Consider the following 18,972-nt stretch of genomic DNA (forward strand, 5'->3'; position numbering starts at 1 on the left):
GTCTTTTTCCTTTAAACTGTGACAACTGACATGAGTTCTGATGTGCTCATTTTTGTAATAACATTTACAGCTATATATTTAATGCAAGAAAGGATAAACCAGGCAGTTTTCTGAGGGCGATTTTAAATTTCTATGTTCAAGACTCTGTTTTGAATGACCTAGCCAGGTCAGTAGGAAATGCCTAGTTCTTTACCAGGTCGACATACATGACTGAAAAGCTTCCATGTAGCTCGCCTTTATTTTGGCATTTAGGCAATACACAATGTACCTCGAGTTATTAATATAAAAACAATTTAATGAAAAATTATAATACTGCATTTTCCATATCAATATTTTTTTAATTGTTTCAATGTCTTGTAGAAACATGATTACAACTTCATGATTAATGATAACAAAGATGAAAATGACCAATACATGTTTAACATTTAAATGTCAGAGTCCCTGTCTCCTGATACACAAACACATAAAAGTTGATCAGCATTGCCCCTTTTATCCTGTGAATGAAATGAAACTGGAACAGCTAATGATATCCCCATTCACTCCATGAATTTCTAAAGTCTGTGATGAAATTATCTTCCTATGATCAGCGCCTCTTTTGGAACACATTTCCACCTCCTCCTCTTCCACCACCACGGTCGCTACCACCTCCTCGACCACGTCCTCTTGCAGCTGTCAAAATAGAACAATTTAAAATGGGTTTAAATATGCAGTCAATTCAACCTCAAGTGCACTTATTCAGATAGTCAGTTTCCTCTGCCAGCCAAAACACAAAACAATAGATGTATGCATGGATAGTCTCTTGGATAGACATTGTCATTCGTTTTATTTATAGAAATGCCAACTTATGAACTGTATTCAGGAAGATAAAAACCCAGGCTACGTGCAAAAGGTACACGTGTTATTGTGGAAAACATCTATTATAAGCACAGGTACTAGCCTCGTCTGTTAATACAACCTATAATATATTGACAGGTGTATTGACAGACGAGGCTAGTACCTACATGTTATAAGCAAAAAATGCAATTATTATTATTGAATTGTTTTTACGTCAAAAGAACAGTTACTGATCGAAGAGTTATAGAGGAAATGCAAAAGATCAGCACGAAAGGAAAGCTTCCGTCTTACCTTGTGCTCGTAAAATTGCAGATTTTCCGCGACCAGCACCACCGCCTCCTCCACTTCTCCCTTGGATTCTTTTGAACATGGGGGCATTTTTTAACATGTCTGGCAATATGAAAAATCTTATCTTACTTCCTCTAAGGAATACATTCTCTAGCTGTGCAACTCTTCCATCTCTGTATGTGACTGTGATGTTGCACATTTGAGTGTTCATATTATCTTCAGCTTCAACAAGCTTTCCTCGGTACACTTCACCGGTGGTCGTTTCGCATGTCACAATATGGCCTTCAGCTTCATGAAGCACCTTAATCGGCACACCAATGGACATTTTGAAAGTTTAGTCGTGTTATACAACACGCTCTTACACAAGCTTCGTTTAAAACAAAGCCGATTATAATGGATTTAAGATGCCGGTAAAAATAAATACAAACAATGGCGCCCGACGCTTGGAATACGTTCCGGAAGTAGAACTCTTTGTTGTCATTTATTTAATTAATATTTTGTACAATTTTACTGCATAAGTCGGCTATTTTATTCTCATAATTCAAGAATAATCAAATCGATCATGGTTTTTTTTACAACATAAACGCGTGCAAACCTTTGAAATTTATGAAAACAAACAGCTACTTCCGGTAGGTAAATTTTGTTGACAAATATTTGTTCGTATTTTAAATTATTACTGTTGCCAGTCGGTAGTCTTTTGTTTGTTCAGTAAATTGTGGACATGTCTCTGACAGCGATCAGCAATTTCAATTGTTTTCTGACTATATGACTATACGAAACAGCGGTTGCTTCTTAGGGCGCGGAAAGACCGATGAAATCGAGGATAAAGTTATCTGCCCTTTGTTAGGGGTCGCAACATTTCCACTCTCAGCGTCTTCCTGAAGGTAAAGTATACTATGACAGCTTTAGATATATGCATGGCGACTATTTATCTTCCAAGTGCATTACGATACGAAAGTATGTGTTCCTTATGCGTATCTATTACAAACACACAATGTGCTGAAATATATTGAAAATATAGTCAGAAATCCGGCCCGTACCAAGAATGATTAAGTTCAACATTTGAAGTTGTTCCTGGGGGTACAGTCTCTGCAGTGTAATTCATTCATGATACGATGACATCGTTTTGTCTGGCCTAAGTATGTTCACATGTTAACTTTGATTTAAACAGTATTTATTCAATATAAAAACATGTTAATTGCCTACATAATAACTCTGGGATTGGAACAAGCTTAGAGCTTATACTTTGAATAAATAATAATAATAACAACAATAATAATCATCTTTATTAAACGTCGTGTACAATTGTCAACAACAAACATAAGCTCTGTACTTTAGAGCTTTTATTACGACGCCGCTAAGGGAACAAATGGTGTTTGCGTGGTGGAGGAAAACCCACGGGGGGAAAACCTAAATAACCGTGCCATCGGAGGGATAACAACTAACTCTATCAGACATCATTCTCTTATTTCCACCACCGCTGGGGATCGAACCGAAATTCTTGGGAGAGTGAGTGGTCTGAAAAAGCTCATGCTTGATTGCATACAGTATAGTACAATGACTGCGCGTTAGCGATCGCGGCTACCGAGGCAATTCCAATTGTAATGCAGTGTTCCAACTTAACAGTAATTAATTTTTAGTTTATCGCCATGAAAAATACTGTAGGTCTTTTTGAAAAATTTAAGTTATTTGTTATGGTGAATAAGATTCAAGGATAAATGGCAGCGAGTTAAAGACTCCTCAGTTTTTGAAGTCACTTGTCTTTCTATATTGCACATGTTTTCTTTAAATTACAGTTATTGAACACTATATATAATACGTTATACTTTATATTTAAAATAATATAAATTTTCCTGGTCAAGGTCTTGTGAATCAAAATTTCAGTAGTTAAAAAAGATCTGTGTCTGAAATACATAGACCTATTGTCTATGATGTGTAAGTCCTAAATTCTAAGAACATTAGCATTTGGTGTGTTTCTGAATAATTTTTAAAGGGACACAACTCTATTTCTGTTAGAAAAATTACCAAAACTCAGATTATGAGATAGATACGTTTTTTGTACAATTCACATTTCTGTTCTTATCAGTCTGTCATTATTCACTCCCTACTTCATTGTTTTCAATCTTTCTCCACATCTAAACAATAACACCCCCTCATTTTCCCTGAAAGTTTACAATGTCTGTCCATCAGGTATTTTGTCTCTAAGTTTCTCAAGTTAAGGTTAAAGTGTTTGTTTTAGATACTCTTCTGCCCTTAAAATTCATGAGGTGCCCTATCCATATTGTAAATACTGTAATTAAAAAATTAAAAAAAATCATGTCAGTTAGTATGCCAATCATTTTATCTAAAAAATTCTCAATCCTGTTATCCATATTGTAAGTATACATGTACGTATATTCAAAAAATCAGTTTCAAGTAAGGGTTAGGGAATAGGGGTTTGTTTTAGTCTGAGTTGCCTCTGCCCCTGGTACCAGGCTTAGACATTTTGAGAGATAGATGTCCCACACAAGATACTATGTATCAAAATGTGTGGTTTCAGGGCCAGAGGATACTCGGGCTAGGTTTGTTTTAAATGGTTAAGGTTTAAGGTAAGGTTAATTAGGGTTTAAGATTTGGATTTAGTGTCAAGATTTCAGGTAACATTAGTTTAGTCATCTGTTGATTTAGTACTATAGATACTTAATTTGGAGCAAAAGGCTTTTGGAGTGATATGTTTAGCTGTTGGGGAGATGTTTTGGCAATTATGGTTGTCAACATGGAGCAAAATGAATTTGCATTGGTGTTGATTTGAACACAAAATTGTGCATTTATATATAATCGTTTGTGGCATAGTTTTTTGGGGGAAAATCATCTGTAATTTGAGCTAAAAAGACATTATCTGTAATTTGAAGTATAGCCCAGTCAGTAGGAAGCAGCTAGTATTTTATCGTGGTCACAGACTGATACTCTCATAAATTATCTCCCTTTAGCCCGAGATTTAGTTTTGAAAGCTCTTAACCTTCACAAAATGAGCTCACTTTTTCTGCTTGTCTGTTACAGAGATATATATGTATGATTTGATGGGGTTTTCATACTCAAGACTAATAGTCAAATTTTCTGCATGAACTTCTGTCAGAAAGGCAACCAATTTGTTGGATATATAAAGTTTGTGTAATTACAAAGTATTAACAACAACAAACAACAACAACATCAACAAGAGAATACAGAAGTGTCAACAAATCCATGATTTGAATTATAAATCGATAAAACTAGGGCAAAATATGAACAAAGAAAAGATCTACCGGTACATGGAAACCCTTGACAAAGTACAAGGAGAATAAGACCAGGTGTTCATGTTCTAAAAGGGCTCTGCAAAGATAGCGAAAATATGACCTGAATGTATTGTATATAACATAACCAGGACACATTGTATGTATATATGTAAGGGATAAATCACTTGTTTTGTGTTGGATCAGCCAGTGAAAGCTGTACCTGTCAAGGGCCGAAGGGTGCTTTCGATTCACTGGCTGGTCCAACACAAAACAAGGGAGTTATCTTACTTTTAAACTTTCATCTGTGAGTACTGAGTAGTGCCTATCCATATACATGTATATATCTGATAGGTAACCGTTGGATAAATGAATAGACCACTACTTATCCAAGAGTCATTCAACTTATGCAATGGCTAGCTGTTGAAAAGGGAAGACATACAACTAGAAACACAAGTTTTCAAATAAATTTCTACATTTTACTTTACTGTTTTTAAAGAAAATATGTCTTTACACTAAAATTTGTTACTTGTAGGAAGACTGTGGTAATAAAAATGGACCAAATTCAGAATGCTAGTATACAGTACCACTACGCACCACAGACTGGTGAGCTGGTGGAAGGATTTGACCCTAGTGGTGTACAGCCTGTTGGGGCAATGACGGGAATCATTGACAGCCGACAAGTCATCTACACCACCAGTGATGGGGATGGACAATTACAGGTAAATCATGATAGCAAAGTACCTGAGTAGCTCCACATGACAGTCATCTTTACTGTCACAGTCTCTGTAGGGTAGAGGAAATCCTTTGGCAGTGTTCTTTTCTACACAACCACACACAGAGTGAAATTGAACTTTGTACACTCAGTTCTGTGATTTAAATGTATGCAAATCTGAATTCTGAGTCCTGGACTTCGGTTATTTGATCAGAAACTATCTTAGAATTCTTCCGTATAATACAGTTATTTAATAATCTGTGTTATTGTAATTCATCACATGTGTGCTACAGATGATGTCTATAATCTAATGATGCATGTTAATACAATCTGTATTGATATGTTTGTACCACTGATCAATGATATCTAATAATATGTGCTAGTTAACTCATTCTTATTATAATTTGAAAGAGTGGAATACATGTGTCATGCTGTGCGCCTTCAGCATGGTATTTCAGCAAGGTAGCACTCTAAAGTCAGCATAAAAACTGTACTATCGCAAGGAGGCAAATACACCTACATACCACCTCCACATGCATACATTTCGCACATGGAGGCGCATCCTTGAATGACCTTAGTTGTTAATAGGGTGCTAATCTTAATTAACCCCAAACTGTGCTGATAATATTATGGACAGGCAATTATGTAATATGATGAATGTTAATGCACTTTATAGGTGTACCACCATGATGGCAGCCAAGCCATACAGGGACTAGAGGGCCAGGACACGATTGTGTTTCTTGACGAAGGTATAAAGGTGGAGACAGAGACGGAGGTGGACACAGCATCCGAGGCCATAGAGGCTGTCAAGTACATTGAAGAAGGTGGAGACCAGAAGCAAAAGTTTATCATCCAGATGGCACCACAGGACCAAGAGGTCAAACAGGAGCCCCAACGTATTATAATTCCAGGTATCTAGGACTATTTCATACAAGCCGTGTATGTACTGTACATATGTGGATGCAAAAAATGGAACAGTTTTTGAAGAAAATGTTAATATTTCCTATTTAATTTTTGGAACACCAATGATTTTACTATAGTCAAATAGATACATTCATCTTTCATTTTATGTATTTCTTGGATATCACCAGCATGTGTGTCTATTTATAGACTTCATTTCGTTTAGTCAGGTTCACTTGAAAGGTTTAGATTACCCAAAATGGAACACCTCGTCATTTATTAGCTCACCTAGCCCGAAAGGTCAAGTGAGCTTATGGCATGGTGCGGCGTCCCTCGTGTGTCCGGCGTCCGTCCGGTGTCAACTTTTTACTTTAAACAACTTCTTCTCAGTAACCAAAAGGCCTAAGGTGATGATATTTGGCCAGTGACATGCTTGGATGAAGGGCTACCAAGTTTGTTCAAATAAATGACCTTCATCAATTTTCAAGGTCACAGGGGTCAAATATGTTAAAATCTTTAAACAACTTTTTCTGAATAAACAAGGACCTAGGATGATGATATCTGGCCAGTAATATGCTTGGATGAAGGGCTCCCAAGTTTGTTCAAATAAATGACCTTGCCTTATATTCAAGGTCACAGGGGTCAAATATGTTAAAATGTTTTAAACAACTTCTTCTGAATAACCGAGAGGCCTAGGGTGATGATATTTGGCCAGTAACATGCTGGGATGAAGGGCTACCAAGTTTGTTCAAATGAATGACCTTTACATATATCCAAGGTCACAGGGGTCAAATATGTTAAAAAACATTTAAACAACTTTTTTTCCTGAATAACCGAGAGGCCTAGGGTGATGATATTTGGGCAGTAATATGCTTGGATGAAGGGCTACCAAGTTTGTTCAAATAAATGACCTTGACTTACATTCAAGGTCACATGGGTCAAATATGTTAAAAATCTTTTAACAACTTCTTCTGAATAACCAATAGGCCCAGGGGGATGATATTTGGCTAGTAGCATGCTGGGATGAAGGGCTATACAGTTTTTTCAAATGAATGACCTGCATCTTTTTTCAAGGTCACAGGGTCAAATATGTTCTAAACCTTTAAACAACTTTTTGCTGAATAACCAAGAGGTCTAGGATAATGCCAGTAACATGCTGGGATGAAGGACTACCAAGTTCAAATGAATGACCTTGACATATATATTTTAAGGTCACAGGGGTCAAATATGTTTAAAACAATTGAATGACTTCTTCTTAATAAGCAAAAAGCCAAGGGTGATTATATTTGGCCATTAACATGCTGGGATGAAGGACTACCAACTGAATGACCTTCCCCTATATTTAAGGTCACAGTGGTCAATATATGTTTAAATTTTTAAATGATTTGCATAACCAAAAGGTCCAGGGTAATGATATTTTTCCAGAAGCATGCTGGGTTGAAAGACTATAAACTCTGTTCAACCTAATATTATAATGTCCTTGTTCTACATTCAAGGTCACATGTGTCATATGTTTAAATCTTTTAATAGGTTCTTATGAATGAAACCCTGATATTTTGCCTGTAGCTGTATTTTAGTCCACTTTTAAGATTACAAGTGTGAGATTAATACCAGTTGAGCGATGCAGGCCCATTGGGCCTCTTGTTGTAATTCAGTGTATGAAAATTTGGATTTGGCCTAATGGCAATATGTAGGGATGTAAAACAGATATTGGCCTAACAGAAAGAGTGGGTTATAATGTCATTGCTAGGGTCAATTTCTCTGTTTACAAATGTTTATGAAGGAATATTTGTTCTACAGTTATGATTTTATTTTAAACACCAATAGAAAATATTGTTCAAAAAAGGAAGAAGAAGAACTACACAATATTTTCTTTGTCTCATTGCAGGCTTGGAGAATTCTGTAGTACAGTTGGATGAACAAGTCCATCGACCAGCAAATATTCGTCATATTCAAAGTATACAGCCGAGAAGTGTATGTCCAAAGAAAGCCATTAAAGCTATTGAAAAACCAAGGAGGTCACAACGTTTGATAATGAAACCGCCACAGATTGCCCAACAAACTGTACCCCAGCCAGTCAAGTCTAAGGCTACTGTAATCAGTAAGAGTGAAACAACACTACCAGCAAAAGTGGTGATTAAATCAAAGCAAGTTAAACATCACAAAAAATATCCAACAGCACAGAGTGAAAATACAGAATACATCTATGTTACTAGAACACTTACATCCCATAAAGATGACTCTCAGGATGTTGGAAAAACAGTCTATAACACCATTAAAGTTTCAAGACCCCCATTAAAACCAGTTGATACTAAAACTACACCAGAGGCAACTGTACCTGTTATGTCACATGTTGAAGGGTCCTCTTCACAACCAGGAAGTTCACAACAAGTGGCATCACCTAAATTGAACCAAGAAACAGCACCAGCTCTAATCCAGATGGTGCCACCAGTTTCAAAACAGGTGACATCAGTGTCACAACTGGTGGCAACAACATCACAACAGGTGGCAACAACATCACAACAGGTGGCAACAACACCACAACAGGTGGCAACAACAACACCACAACAGGTGGCAACAACATCACAACAGGTGGCAGAAAGGTCTCAACAAGTGGCAGCAATATCACAAAAGGTGGCGACAGCAACGGTGCCAGTGCAGGCCTCAGGAATAGATATAAGACTGTCTTCACAACAAATACAGTCGCTGATTAAACTTCAAAACAAAGGACCAAGGATGGTGTCTGTGCTTGGAGCAAGCCGAAATATGGTCAGGAAAGATGGCAGTGTCTTTCCTGTAGATCCAGTATCTAAGAAGATAATTTTTGTACCACTTTCTGCAGATGAAGCAAAAGAGGCAGTCAGTTTAGATGATGAAGCATCAGATGTCAGTGATGAAGAGCAGGAACCACTTGCAAAGAAAGCCAGACCAAAATATGAAACTTTAGAAAGAGCGACAAAAGGCAAATTAAAGGGAAAGTGGAAAAAGAAGCCAAATTACAAGAATCCTAAACCAAAATGCCATTTCAGTCCAAAAGACGTGGCCCCACCACCAAAACAACCTGCAAAATACCAAAAAAGAGATAAATCTAATTCTAAAAGCATGGAGACAGTCGCTTTAGATCCAAATATTGTGATAAAGAAGGAAGCATCAGATGTCAGTGATGAAGAACAGGAACCCCTAGCAAAGAAAGCCAGACCAAAATATGAAACTTTAGAAAGAGCGACAACAGGCAAATTAAAGGGAAAGAGGAAAAAGAAGCCGAAGTACAAGAATCCTAAACCAAAACGCCATTTCAGTCCAAAAGACGTGGCCCCACCACCAAAACAACCTGCAAAATACAAAAAACGAGATAAATCTAATTCTAAAAGCATGGAGACAGTCACTTTAGATCCAAATATTGTGAAAAAGAAGGAAGTAGAAAAGGGGGAGAATGTCGCTTTACAAAAGCAAAAGAAAAAGGATGAGGACGAACTGGAAGAAGAATTAGAGGAGAAGAAATGTCGGATGTGCCTTGCCCTCCACAATGCTGAATGTCCATTGATGCGAAGGCGAGTTAGGCTGAAGATAAATGACAATATGGGTTGTTTGAATTCCACCATGCTTTCCCTAAAGTCACTCCCCAAAGAATTTTTACTCAGTAGCAGATATGGACATGATCTAAGTGTGTTTGCCTCGGACATCATTGAGAAGGGCACCCACTTTGGACCATTGGTGGGTGAACAGATGACTTTTGAACAGATTTCACATAAAATGGACTTCACACATCTGTGGCTTATCGAAACAGAGGAAACAATCAGCGCAGTGGACAAGAAAATAATTAAGTACAATTTCATCAATACCGGCAATGAGATGACAAGTAACTGGTGCAGGTAAGGTTCTCAACTACTGTGTAACATCAAAGGTTTACTGTGTGCATGTTTTCCAAGGTTTTCATAGATCCAGTGGAACTGTAAGAAATTATGCAGAGAATGAATTAATGATTTCATTGATATTAGTGTAAACGTACCAACAAACGAAATTTCAACGAAATACTTCCGGTAGTTTGGAAATACAAAATCCTGAGAGAAAAACTTCAATCGTTTCATATAACTTACATCTCTGTAAATATCTTTATTTTCATGTGTATTTTATTTTGCAGACTACATAGAAGGATTTTTTCGAGAAAACTGAAATTCCTGAATGAGAGCAAGGATGCTATTCCATATTGATAGCAATTATCAATGAAATCAACATTAGCAGAAAAGTTTAGATATATGAGAAAGAGGCTCTTTGCAAATTATCACGAAAAATCTCAGATATGTGAGGCCCACTCTGAGTGTAATCAGGGGAGATAATTGTATTGAGCACTGATCTATAGTGTGTACTGTGTTGTTTATTGTAGATATCCGAGGCCCACCCTGAATATAATCAGGGAAGATAATTGTGTTGAGCACTGATCTGTAGTGTGTACTGTGTTATTTATTATAGATATCTGAGGCCCACTCTGAATGCACAGGAATGTAACCTGATCAGTTATTGTAAAAACGAGGAGATTTGGTTTGTAGCCAGGGAAGACATTCAGGAGGGTACGTTAGCACTGCAATGGATTTGTTTGCAGATAAATCAGTGAGAAATGTATGCAATAACATTTTGCACACCTCTGTTTTTCAAATGGTATACAAGACTTGTGGTATCAAGCTCAATTAAATAAATGAGATAATAAGTTGAAAATAAAATATAAAAGTTTTGGGACTAAACAAAATAACCACCCTCTGACAAATAATATATGCAAAGTACTCATATCTTCAGATAATATTTAAAAGATGGAATTTGAGGTGAATTTTTTATGTAATCGATAGATGAGGTAATGTTGATTGGTATTTAAACTGGATTCTATGAAATCTGTCTAAACTGGCATCAAGAGAGATCATGTGACCAAAAACAACTGTTTATCAGTAAAGCCATAAATAGGGTTCATCGCAGAAAGCCCTATAAATACAACAAGAAATGCATTACAAAACTGATCTGCAGGATATACAGAAAAAAATGATCTAACAATTCGTAAAAAAACCTTTAAAGAAAGACTTGTAAACTATACATTGTACCACGTGCATCATGATCTATGAATTTATGACGAAAACAGGAGGTGACAAATCCTAAGAGAATTTTTTAAAGGAAAACTGTAAACTAGACATTGTACTGACATGAGAAGACACACTAAAAGCTATCTTGACCTCACAAATATTTCAATTTGCAGGTGAAGAGTTGATAATGTATTTCCGCTTCATCGAGGATCTATATAAGCGGAAATGGTTTGCTAACTTGTGTAACTGTACCCAGAAGCTGTGTAAGAGGTGCGATGTGGTCTACACAAACCTCGTCAGCTATGTGAAACATGTTCAGGTGTTTCACCCATACTTGCGGAGAAAACTCAAGGCTATCTGCAAGGTACGTAGAAAGCGCGGCTCAGGTCACAGATTCTTATCTGTCAACCTGTGCAAAAGACAAAGACGCAGTGATGAACTAATCTTTATACCAACATATGTACCGGCCTTGATAAAGGTCGAAAAAAGGTTGACCACAAAAAGCCCATAAAATGATGAGAAGGCCCTAGAAAACCAAAAATATATTTAAAAGAATTTTAAAAGTGTCAAATGCATAGAATTTTACTTAATTATCAGTTGAATACTAATTTTGTTGGTTAAAGAAGTATTTCTTGTGAGATAATTTCCATCTTAGATTTTAGCATTTCACGTACTTGTAAATGCCAGGCTAGGGTTTGCAGTGCTAATAGCTGTTTAGAAGGCTTTGTTTTTACTGAAAAAAGCCTTAAAAAGGCCTTGAATTTCATAATAAAATGTCTGCAGATCCTTATACAAATGTAGCACATGCCTAGTTTTTGTTGGGTAATAATGTAACATTAACATTGGTATGAACTTGGAGATAAATGAATGTCACCTTACTTTACAACTTAATACAAGTCACTTTTAGTGTTAACAATGAAATTTTACCAATCCAGTAAGATTGGTTTCAAGTTAAAGTATCTGGAATGTAAAACAACTGGATCAATGGGAAAAAGTGAAATACATGTACCTGGTTCACTATACCGAAACATTTTCACCTTGTCAAAGTTTTGCCCTTGAAACCAGTTTACACCCATTGTAAAATTTCACTGTAATAATAAATTAGCCCTCATCATGGAGGGTGAAAGGGCACAAAGGTGAATATGAAAATGCAGCGAAAATTTCTCGATATACAGTGTGATATATGTATACCGAACTACTTTCAGTCCTCTTATAAACACTCGGTGGTAGTTGGATAATCAGATTGGTGGAGGCTAAATGGATTGAGGCGTGGCTGTTTGTGTATTGTTGCATGCTATTGATTTCCAGTATTTATCTGAATTTCCTTAGTTAACTTTAAAAGCTAGAGGTTTAACCCATGCTGGAATTTTTTGCACAAATGCAATACGTCATGACAAAATCAAAGTTTGCAGTTTCCTGGTAGCTGTTTGATATTTGGTGTTTAACTCATTCACCCCTGAAATTTCACAATGAATTAGAAGAGTTCAAATGTGTCACCAGGGGTGAATGAGTTAAAGAATACCAATCACAAGGGTGAACCCTGTCGGTGTGTCCTTTGAAGGTGAGAGGAGGGATACCCGAACTCAAAGCCAGTCAGTTTTTCTTACACTGCTGTGTGATTGTTTTGATACACATCAAAAGATCACACTAAAAATACCCACAAGGTGGTGCATGCGGAGCCTTCAATCTTATCATGGCATATTGTAGGGTCTAGAGAAAAAGGTGAACATAACCCCCAGAATTTTAAGCTTGATGTTAACCATGAGTATGTAAAAGTTTTTAAATCAATGAAAGCTTTACATGTGAAATTAGCAGTATTTGATATTTCTTCATAATTGCAGGAGTGCGGTCTGGTGTTGGAGAGTACCGGAGAACTGACCGAACACTGTAAGGAAACACACCAAGGCAACGGAGCTTTTGTTTGTAAGGACTGTGGAAAACAGTTTCCACTTCCACGGGGCCTTCAACAACATCGACAGTTTGTCCACATAGTCGAGGGCAATTTTGCTTGTGAGCATTGTGGAAAATATTTCTTTAACAAGTTCAAACTGCGGGAGCACATGAGAAATAGCCATTCTGAAAAAGAGTTCAGATGTGAGGTCTGCAAAAAGGTAGTTGGGTCCCAAACCGCCCTAAACCGCCATAGGAAGTCGCATACTCAAGAAGGTTACAAGTTTACATGTGATCGCTGTGGAAAGTCTTGTCGTGATAACAGTACCCTACGTTCGCACATGATTTCCCATATCAAAGCTAGGCAATTCCCTTGCACAGTGGCAGGGTGTTTGATAAGATATGGGTCCAAAGGTGCTCTGCAAATGCACTTTGCCAAAACCCATTTTCTTTCCCCAGAACAGATTAAGGTGCATATGCTAAGTATAATTACTACGGAGAAACAGGATGGGGATGAATTACAGAAGAAAGTGGTTACAGCGCGTGTTCAAAAAAAAAGAAAGTCTGTTACACGGACCAAAATATTCTATGACTTGGAAAGTGAGGATGAAGACGACTTCATAGATTATTATTGAAAGCTGTGGACACCACACTGTAGATATAGGGATAGATGATTACAAATCTCTATATGGTTGTGTATCTGGAAATCAGAAGGAGACAAGCAAGATATGATTTAATATGGCTACTTCACCACCAGGCTGCAGCCTAGGCCCAGTTATTCTTAGGCCTGGTTAGTTAAAAAAGAAATTACATCAGTCAGCAAATTTTTGAATGTTGAGACTTCTTTGCATTCTAATCTAATTCCTTGATTATTATTTTGAATGTGTACATCATGAAGTATTTGTGTTGAAATCGCATCAAGCTGACGATACTTTGAATAATACTTCTGTTGGATTGAGTCGTGTAAAATTAAAAGTTGATGCTCCTTATGGTAAATATTGATCAGAACAGATACTGCTATGTTTGACAATGTTCTTTCAAAGTGAGGTGGTTGTTTGGCCTATTTACTAGGACTACTTAATCTGTAAAAAGGGGAACCTAATTTTGAAATTTGAGAAAGATCTGCCTGGTGACCATTTCTTTTTTTCTGATCAGCCTTAAGATGAAACATGCACAACTAAGGACCTATGAAAATCAACATGCAAAATTGGATAAAGCTCTGTTGAGTAACTTTAACTTTCAAAATTCAAGATGGACACTTTAGTGACCTAATTGTCAAAAAAATTCATATGCATAACTAAGGACTATAACAAATATTCACACAGTGTAGGTGACGAATGTGGCACATTGCTCCTCTGTAATTTTAATTCATTTTTTTTAGTTTCTTATTTTGTGTTCCGAATGGGGGAAAAACAAGAGTTTCCGAATGCGTTATGGTACTTAACATGAAGCCTTGAAGGGTGGTCACTTGCTCCGATTACCTGCTGCATTTCATCTATTACGCTTTAAATGAAGAAAATGTGGAGTCAAACGGGAAAAAGTCTTAATGATTATGTATATTGAAGTGAAAGCATCTGGTAATTGAGAATATTCTCTTATTTTGTTGCATTTATTTGAAAACGAAAGTAGAACACTTTACTTGTATTTATCTGTAATACACTTACATTTAGTATCACAGACAGATACTTCACTTGTATTTACTATTACAGACAGCTATTACGCTTGCATGTTTTATTATCACAGACAGCTAGGTATCACATCTGAATTTACCATCACATACAGAAATTACACTTGTATTTACTACCACAGACAGGTATTACACATGTATTTACTACCACAGACAGGTATTACACTTGTATTTAGTATCACAGACATATATTACACTTGCATATTTTATTATCACAGACAGCTAGGTATCACATCTGAATTTACTATCACATACAGGAATTACACTTGTATTTACTACCACAGACAGGTATTACACATGTATTTAGTATCACAGACAGGTAATACACTTGTATTTAGTATCACAGACAGATATTACACTTGCATGTATTATCACAGACAGGTATCACATCTGAATGTACTATCACATACAGGTATTACACTTGTATTTACAATCACAGACAGGTATTACACATGTATTTACTATCAAAGACAGGTATTACACATGCATTTACTATCACAGACAGATATTACACTTGTATTTATTATCACAGACAGGTATCACATTTATATTTAGCTGAAAGTACCAGCGAAACAACACAAGAAAACCAAGATAACAAGAGAAAAAGAACGGAGGACGGAACAGGTAAAACACACTTTCCGGCCAACAGTGTACCGTACTTTAAAGTGTACAGGAGATTATCGATTCAATCATTTCGGTGTCAAAACCATATTAGCTTCCTTGAGAAATGTATTAAAATAGAAGCTATTCCAAAGGGGTTAAGTGTTAGAGTAACCCCACAAATACAAGACACAGACACTACCTTTGATCTCGAATGGGAAAAGTCTCATATATTGATTTCGGCCTATCACTAACAAGAACGTTGTTAGCTTACTGGATCAAACGCGAAAGTGTAACTCAAAAAGAGATCACAGAGATTAAAGCCACGATCAAGTCCAGGATTAGCCCGGACGTAAACGAACACATCATAGAGGTAGTAGAAACATTAGTAGAAAAGAAACGCACTAAGCCCCGTATACCATACCAACCCATGGACGGGGAAAACAAATAGAAGGAAATCACGCCAACGCAAGTTCATCCCGCACAAACAATACAAGAAAGTAAAGAACAATAAAAAAAATGTGGTTAACTTTTCTAGTTACACACTTAACCCTGCAGAAAAAAACCTTACTATCCAAGGGGCTACAGTTTTGCCCCACCCCGACACCTAGTACTGAAGCATTACTTACACATACCTTTCTATTCAACCGTAGAGTACGCATTAAACATTTCTTTCGTAATCACCAAAGTGGGGAAATACAAACTTTCAAGAAACGTTCAGGCTGGACGCCACCGTCTGGCATCGACACCCATTTAGATACCTTTCTGAATATTGTCACAGAATCTGTCAAAACTAGAGTTACAAAATGTAATACATCACGCAATCCAACTAGAGAAGAGAACACGGTAGTAAGAACAACGACATCATCATCAAACCCGCCGATAAAGGCTGCGCTATTGTTACCTAGACGGAACCGATTACCTAAAGGAAGCTCATAGACAACTCTATAATCAGTCGAATTACAGACTACTTCTATCAGATTTAAACCCTGAGATCACTATTCTTGAAATTCATCTCTGAACAATCCCTCCTAGAAATACAAACGATAGAATTTCTCAAACCAAAGAACCCTCGCACGCCCATATTTTACTTACCTCCCAATATTCACAAAGTAGGCAATCCCGGCAGACCGATCATATCACAAATAGGTAGCTGCACGGAAAATTTATCAGCTTTTGTAGATTACCACCTAAAACCTTTGGCACAACAAACCAAATCATACCTTAGAGATACCACGGACTTTCTACAAACAAGAGGCCCAATGGGCCTGCATCGCTCATCTGGTATTAATCTCACACTTGTAAACTTAAAAGTGGACTAAAATACAGCTACAGGCAGAATATCAGTGTGACCTTGAATTTCAAACAATGACATTAGGTTGAAAGTGGGTCAAGGTCATTCATTTGAACAAATTTGGTAGCCCTGATTGCTACAGGCCAAATATCAGTACCCTGGGCCTTTTGGTTATTGAGAAGAAGTTGTTTGAAGATTTTAAGACATTTGACACCTGTGACCTTGAAAGTTGGTCAAGGTCATTCATTTGAACAAACTTGATAGCCCTTCATCCCAGCATGCTACTGGCCAAATATCATCACCCTGGGCATTTTGGTTATTCAGAAGAAGTTGTTTAAAGGTTTTAAACATATTTGACCCCTGTGACCTTGAAAATGGATGAAGGTCATTTATTTGAACAAATTTGGTAGCCCTTCATCCCAGCATGCTACTGGCCAAATATCACCACCTTAGGCCTCTTGGTTATTCAGTAGAAGTTGTTTAAATGTTTTAAACATATTTGACCCCTGTGACCTTGAATATAAATCAATGTCATTTATCCCAGCATGTTACTGGCCAAATTTATGCACCCAAGGCCGATTGGTTATTCAGAAGAAGTTGTTTAAATGTTTTAAACATATTTGACCCCTGTGACCTAGAATATAAGTCAAGGTCATGTATTTGAACAAACTTGGTAGCCCTTCATCCCAGCATGTTACCGGCCAAATATCATCACCCTAGGCATATTGGTTATTCAGAAGAAGATGTTTAAATGATTTAAACATATTTGACCCCTGTAACCTTGAATATAAACCAAGGTCATTTATTTGAACAAACTAGGTAGCCCTTTATCCCAGCATGTTACTGGCCAAATTTAGGCACCATAGACCTCTTGGTTATTCAGAAGAAGTTGTTTAAAGGTTTTAAACATATTTGACCCCTGTGACCTTGAATATAAATCAAGGTCATCTATTTAAAAAACACTTGGTAGCCCTTCATCCCAGCATGTTACTGGCCAAATGTAAGCACCCTAGGCTTATTGGTTATTCAGAAAAAGTTGTTTAAATGTTCTAAACATAGTTGACCCATGTGACCTTGAATATAAATCAAGGTCATTTATTTGAAAAAATTTGGTAGCCCTTCATCCTAGCATGCTTCTGGCCAAATATCATCACCCTATGCCTATTGGTTATTCAGAAGAAGGTGTTGAAAGGTTTTAAACATATTTGGCCCCTGGGACCTTTAATATAAGTCCAGGTCATTTATTTGAACAAACTTGGTAGCCCTTTATCCCAGCATGCCTTTGTCCAAATATCATCACCCTGGACCTATCGGTTATTCAGAAGAATATAATACAAGTCAAGGTTATTTATTTGAACAAACCTGGTAGCCCTTCATCCCAGCATGCCTTTGGCCAAATATCATCACCCTGGGCCTATCGGTTATTCAGAAGAATATAATACAAGTCAAGGTTATTTATTTGAACAAACCTGGTAGCCCTTCATCCCAGCATGCCTTTGGCCAAATATCATCACCCTAGGCCTTATTGTTACTGAGAAGAAGTTGTTTAAAGTAAAATGTTGACGACGGACGGACGGACGGACTACGGACGCCGCACCATGCCATAAGCTGACTTGGCCCTTCGGGCCAGGTGAGCTAAAAATCGAATCACTTGACACACTCCCGCCGGGCAGCCTCTTATGCATGGCGGACGTGTCATCACTATACACTTCAATCCCACATACGGACGGTATTAGAGCCGCCAAATTAGCGCTAGACGATAGTAGAACTGAGAAATCCCCTGCAACTTGGATCATACTTCGTATGATAGCACTAATCTTTATAAACAATTATTTTAGATTTTATAAAGAACACTTCCTACAAACCCAAGGTACGGCAATGGGTACCAAAATGGCCCCCAACTATGCCATAGTTTTTATGGATTACCTAGAAACTAGATTTCTATCCTCTAGCAAAAATATCCCCTTAGTCTGGTGGAGATGCATTGACGACATCTCTATATGGCCTCACACCCGAGAGGATCTTACCTCCTTTTTAGAGGCTCTAAACTCCTTCCATGCCACGATAAAATTCACATCAGAGATAGGTGACCAGTCGGTAGACTTCCTAGACACAACAGTGTACTTGAACGAGGATAGAACACTAGGTAGCCGCATTCACAACAAACCCACGAAAGCCTTTCAATATGTGCACTACCAACGTAGCCACCCAAGACACCAGAAACAAAACATTCCATTTTCACAAGCCTTACGAATCAGGAAAATTTGTAGCTAAGACATAGATTTTGAAGTAGAATGCGAGAATCTCCGCCAACGATTTCTCAGTAGGGGATACTCACCACAGCAATAGATAAAGCCAGAACAACCCCCAGACATAACCTCTTGAACGGGAGTGCTAAACCTAAGGGCAATCAAGTCCTACCGTTTGTCCTCCCGTACAATCCACAACCC

General features: G+C 37.4%; 2 protein-coding genes across 2 annotated transcripts; one reads left to right on the plus strand and one right to left on the minus strand.

The window, feature by feature from the left end:
- Positions 1 to 312: 312 nt before the first annotated feature.
- Positions 313 to 1,593, minus strand: LOC110461347 (small nuclear ribonucleoprotein Sm D3-like). The gene is made up of 2 exons (XM_021514787.1): positions 1,126 to 1,593; positions 313 to 669 (listed from the first exon to the last, which is right to left on the minus strand). Exons 1-2 carry the CDS (start codon positions 1,445 to 1,447, stop codon positions 584 to 586), a joined length of 408 nt encoding a protein of 135 aa, XP_021370462.1. The 5' UTR covers positions 1,448 to 1,593; the 3' UTR covers positions 313 to 583.
- Positions 1,594 to 1,688: 95 nt separating this feature from the next.
- Positions 1,689 to 14,612, plus strand: LOC110461346. The gene is made up of 7 exons (XM_021514786.1): positions 1,689 to 2,006; positions 4,906 to 5,092; positions 5,762 to 5,996; positions 7,874 to 9,857; positions 10,456 to 10,553; positions 11,225 to 11,415; positions 12,893 to 14,612. Exons 2-7 carry the CDS (start codon positions 4,925 to 4,927, stop codon positions 13,574 to 13,576), a joined length of 3,360 nt encoding a protein of 1,119 aa, XP_021370461.1. The 5' UTR covers positions 1,689 to 2,006; positions 4,906 to 4,924; the 3' UTR covers positions 13,577 to 14,612.
- Positions 14,613 to 18,972: the final 4,360 nt, after the last annotated feature.

The sequence above is a fragment of the Mizuhopecten yessoensis genome, unplaced genomic scaffold (assembly GCF_002113885.1).
Source record: "Mizuhopecten yessoensis strain PY_sf001 unplaced genomic scaffold, ASM211388v2 scaffold10603, whole genome shotgun sequence".
NCBI lineage: Eukaryota > Metazoa > Mollusca > Bivalvia > Pectinida > Pectinidae > Mizuhopecten > Mizuhopecten yessoensis.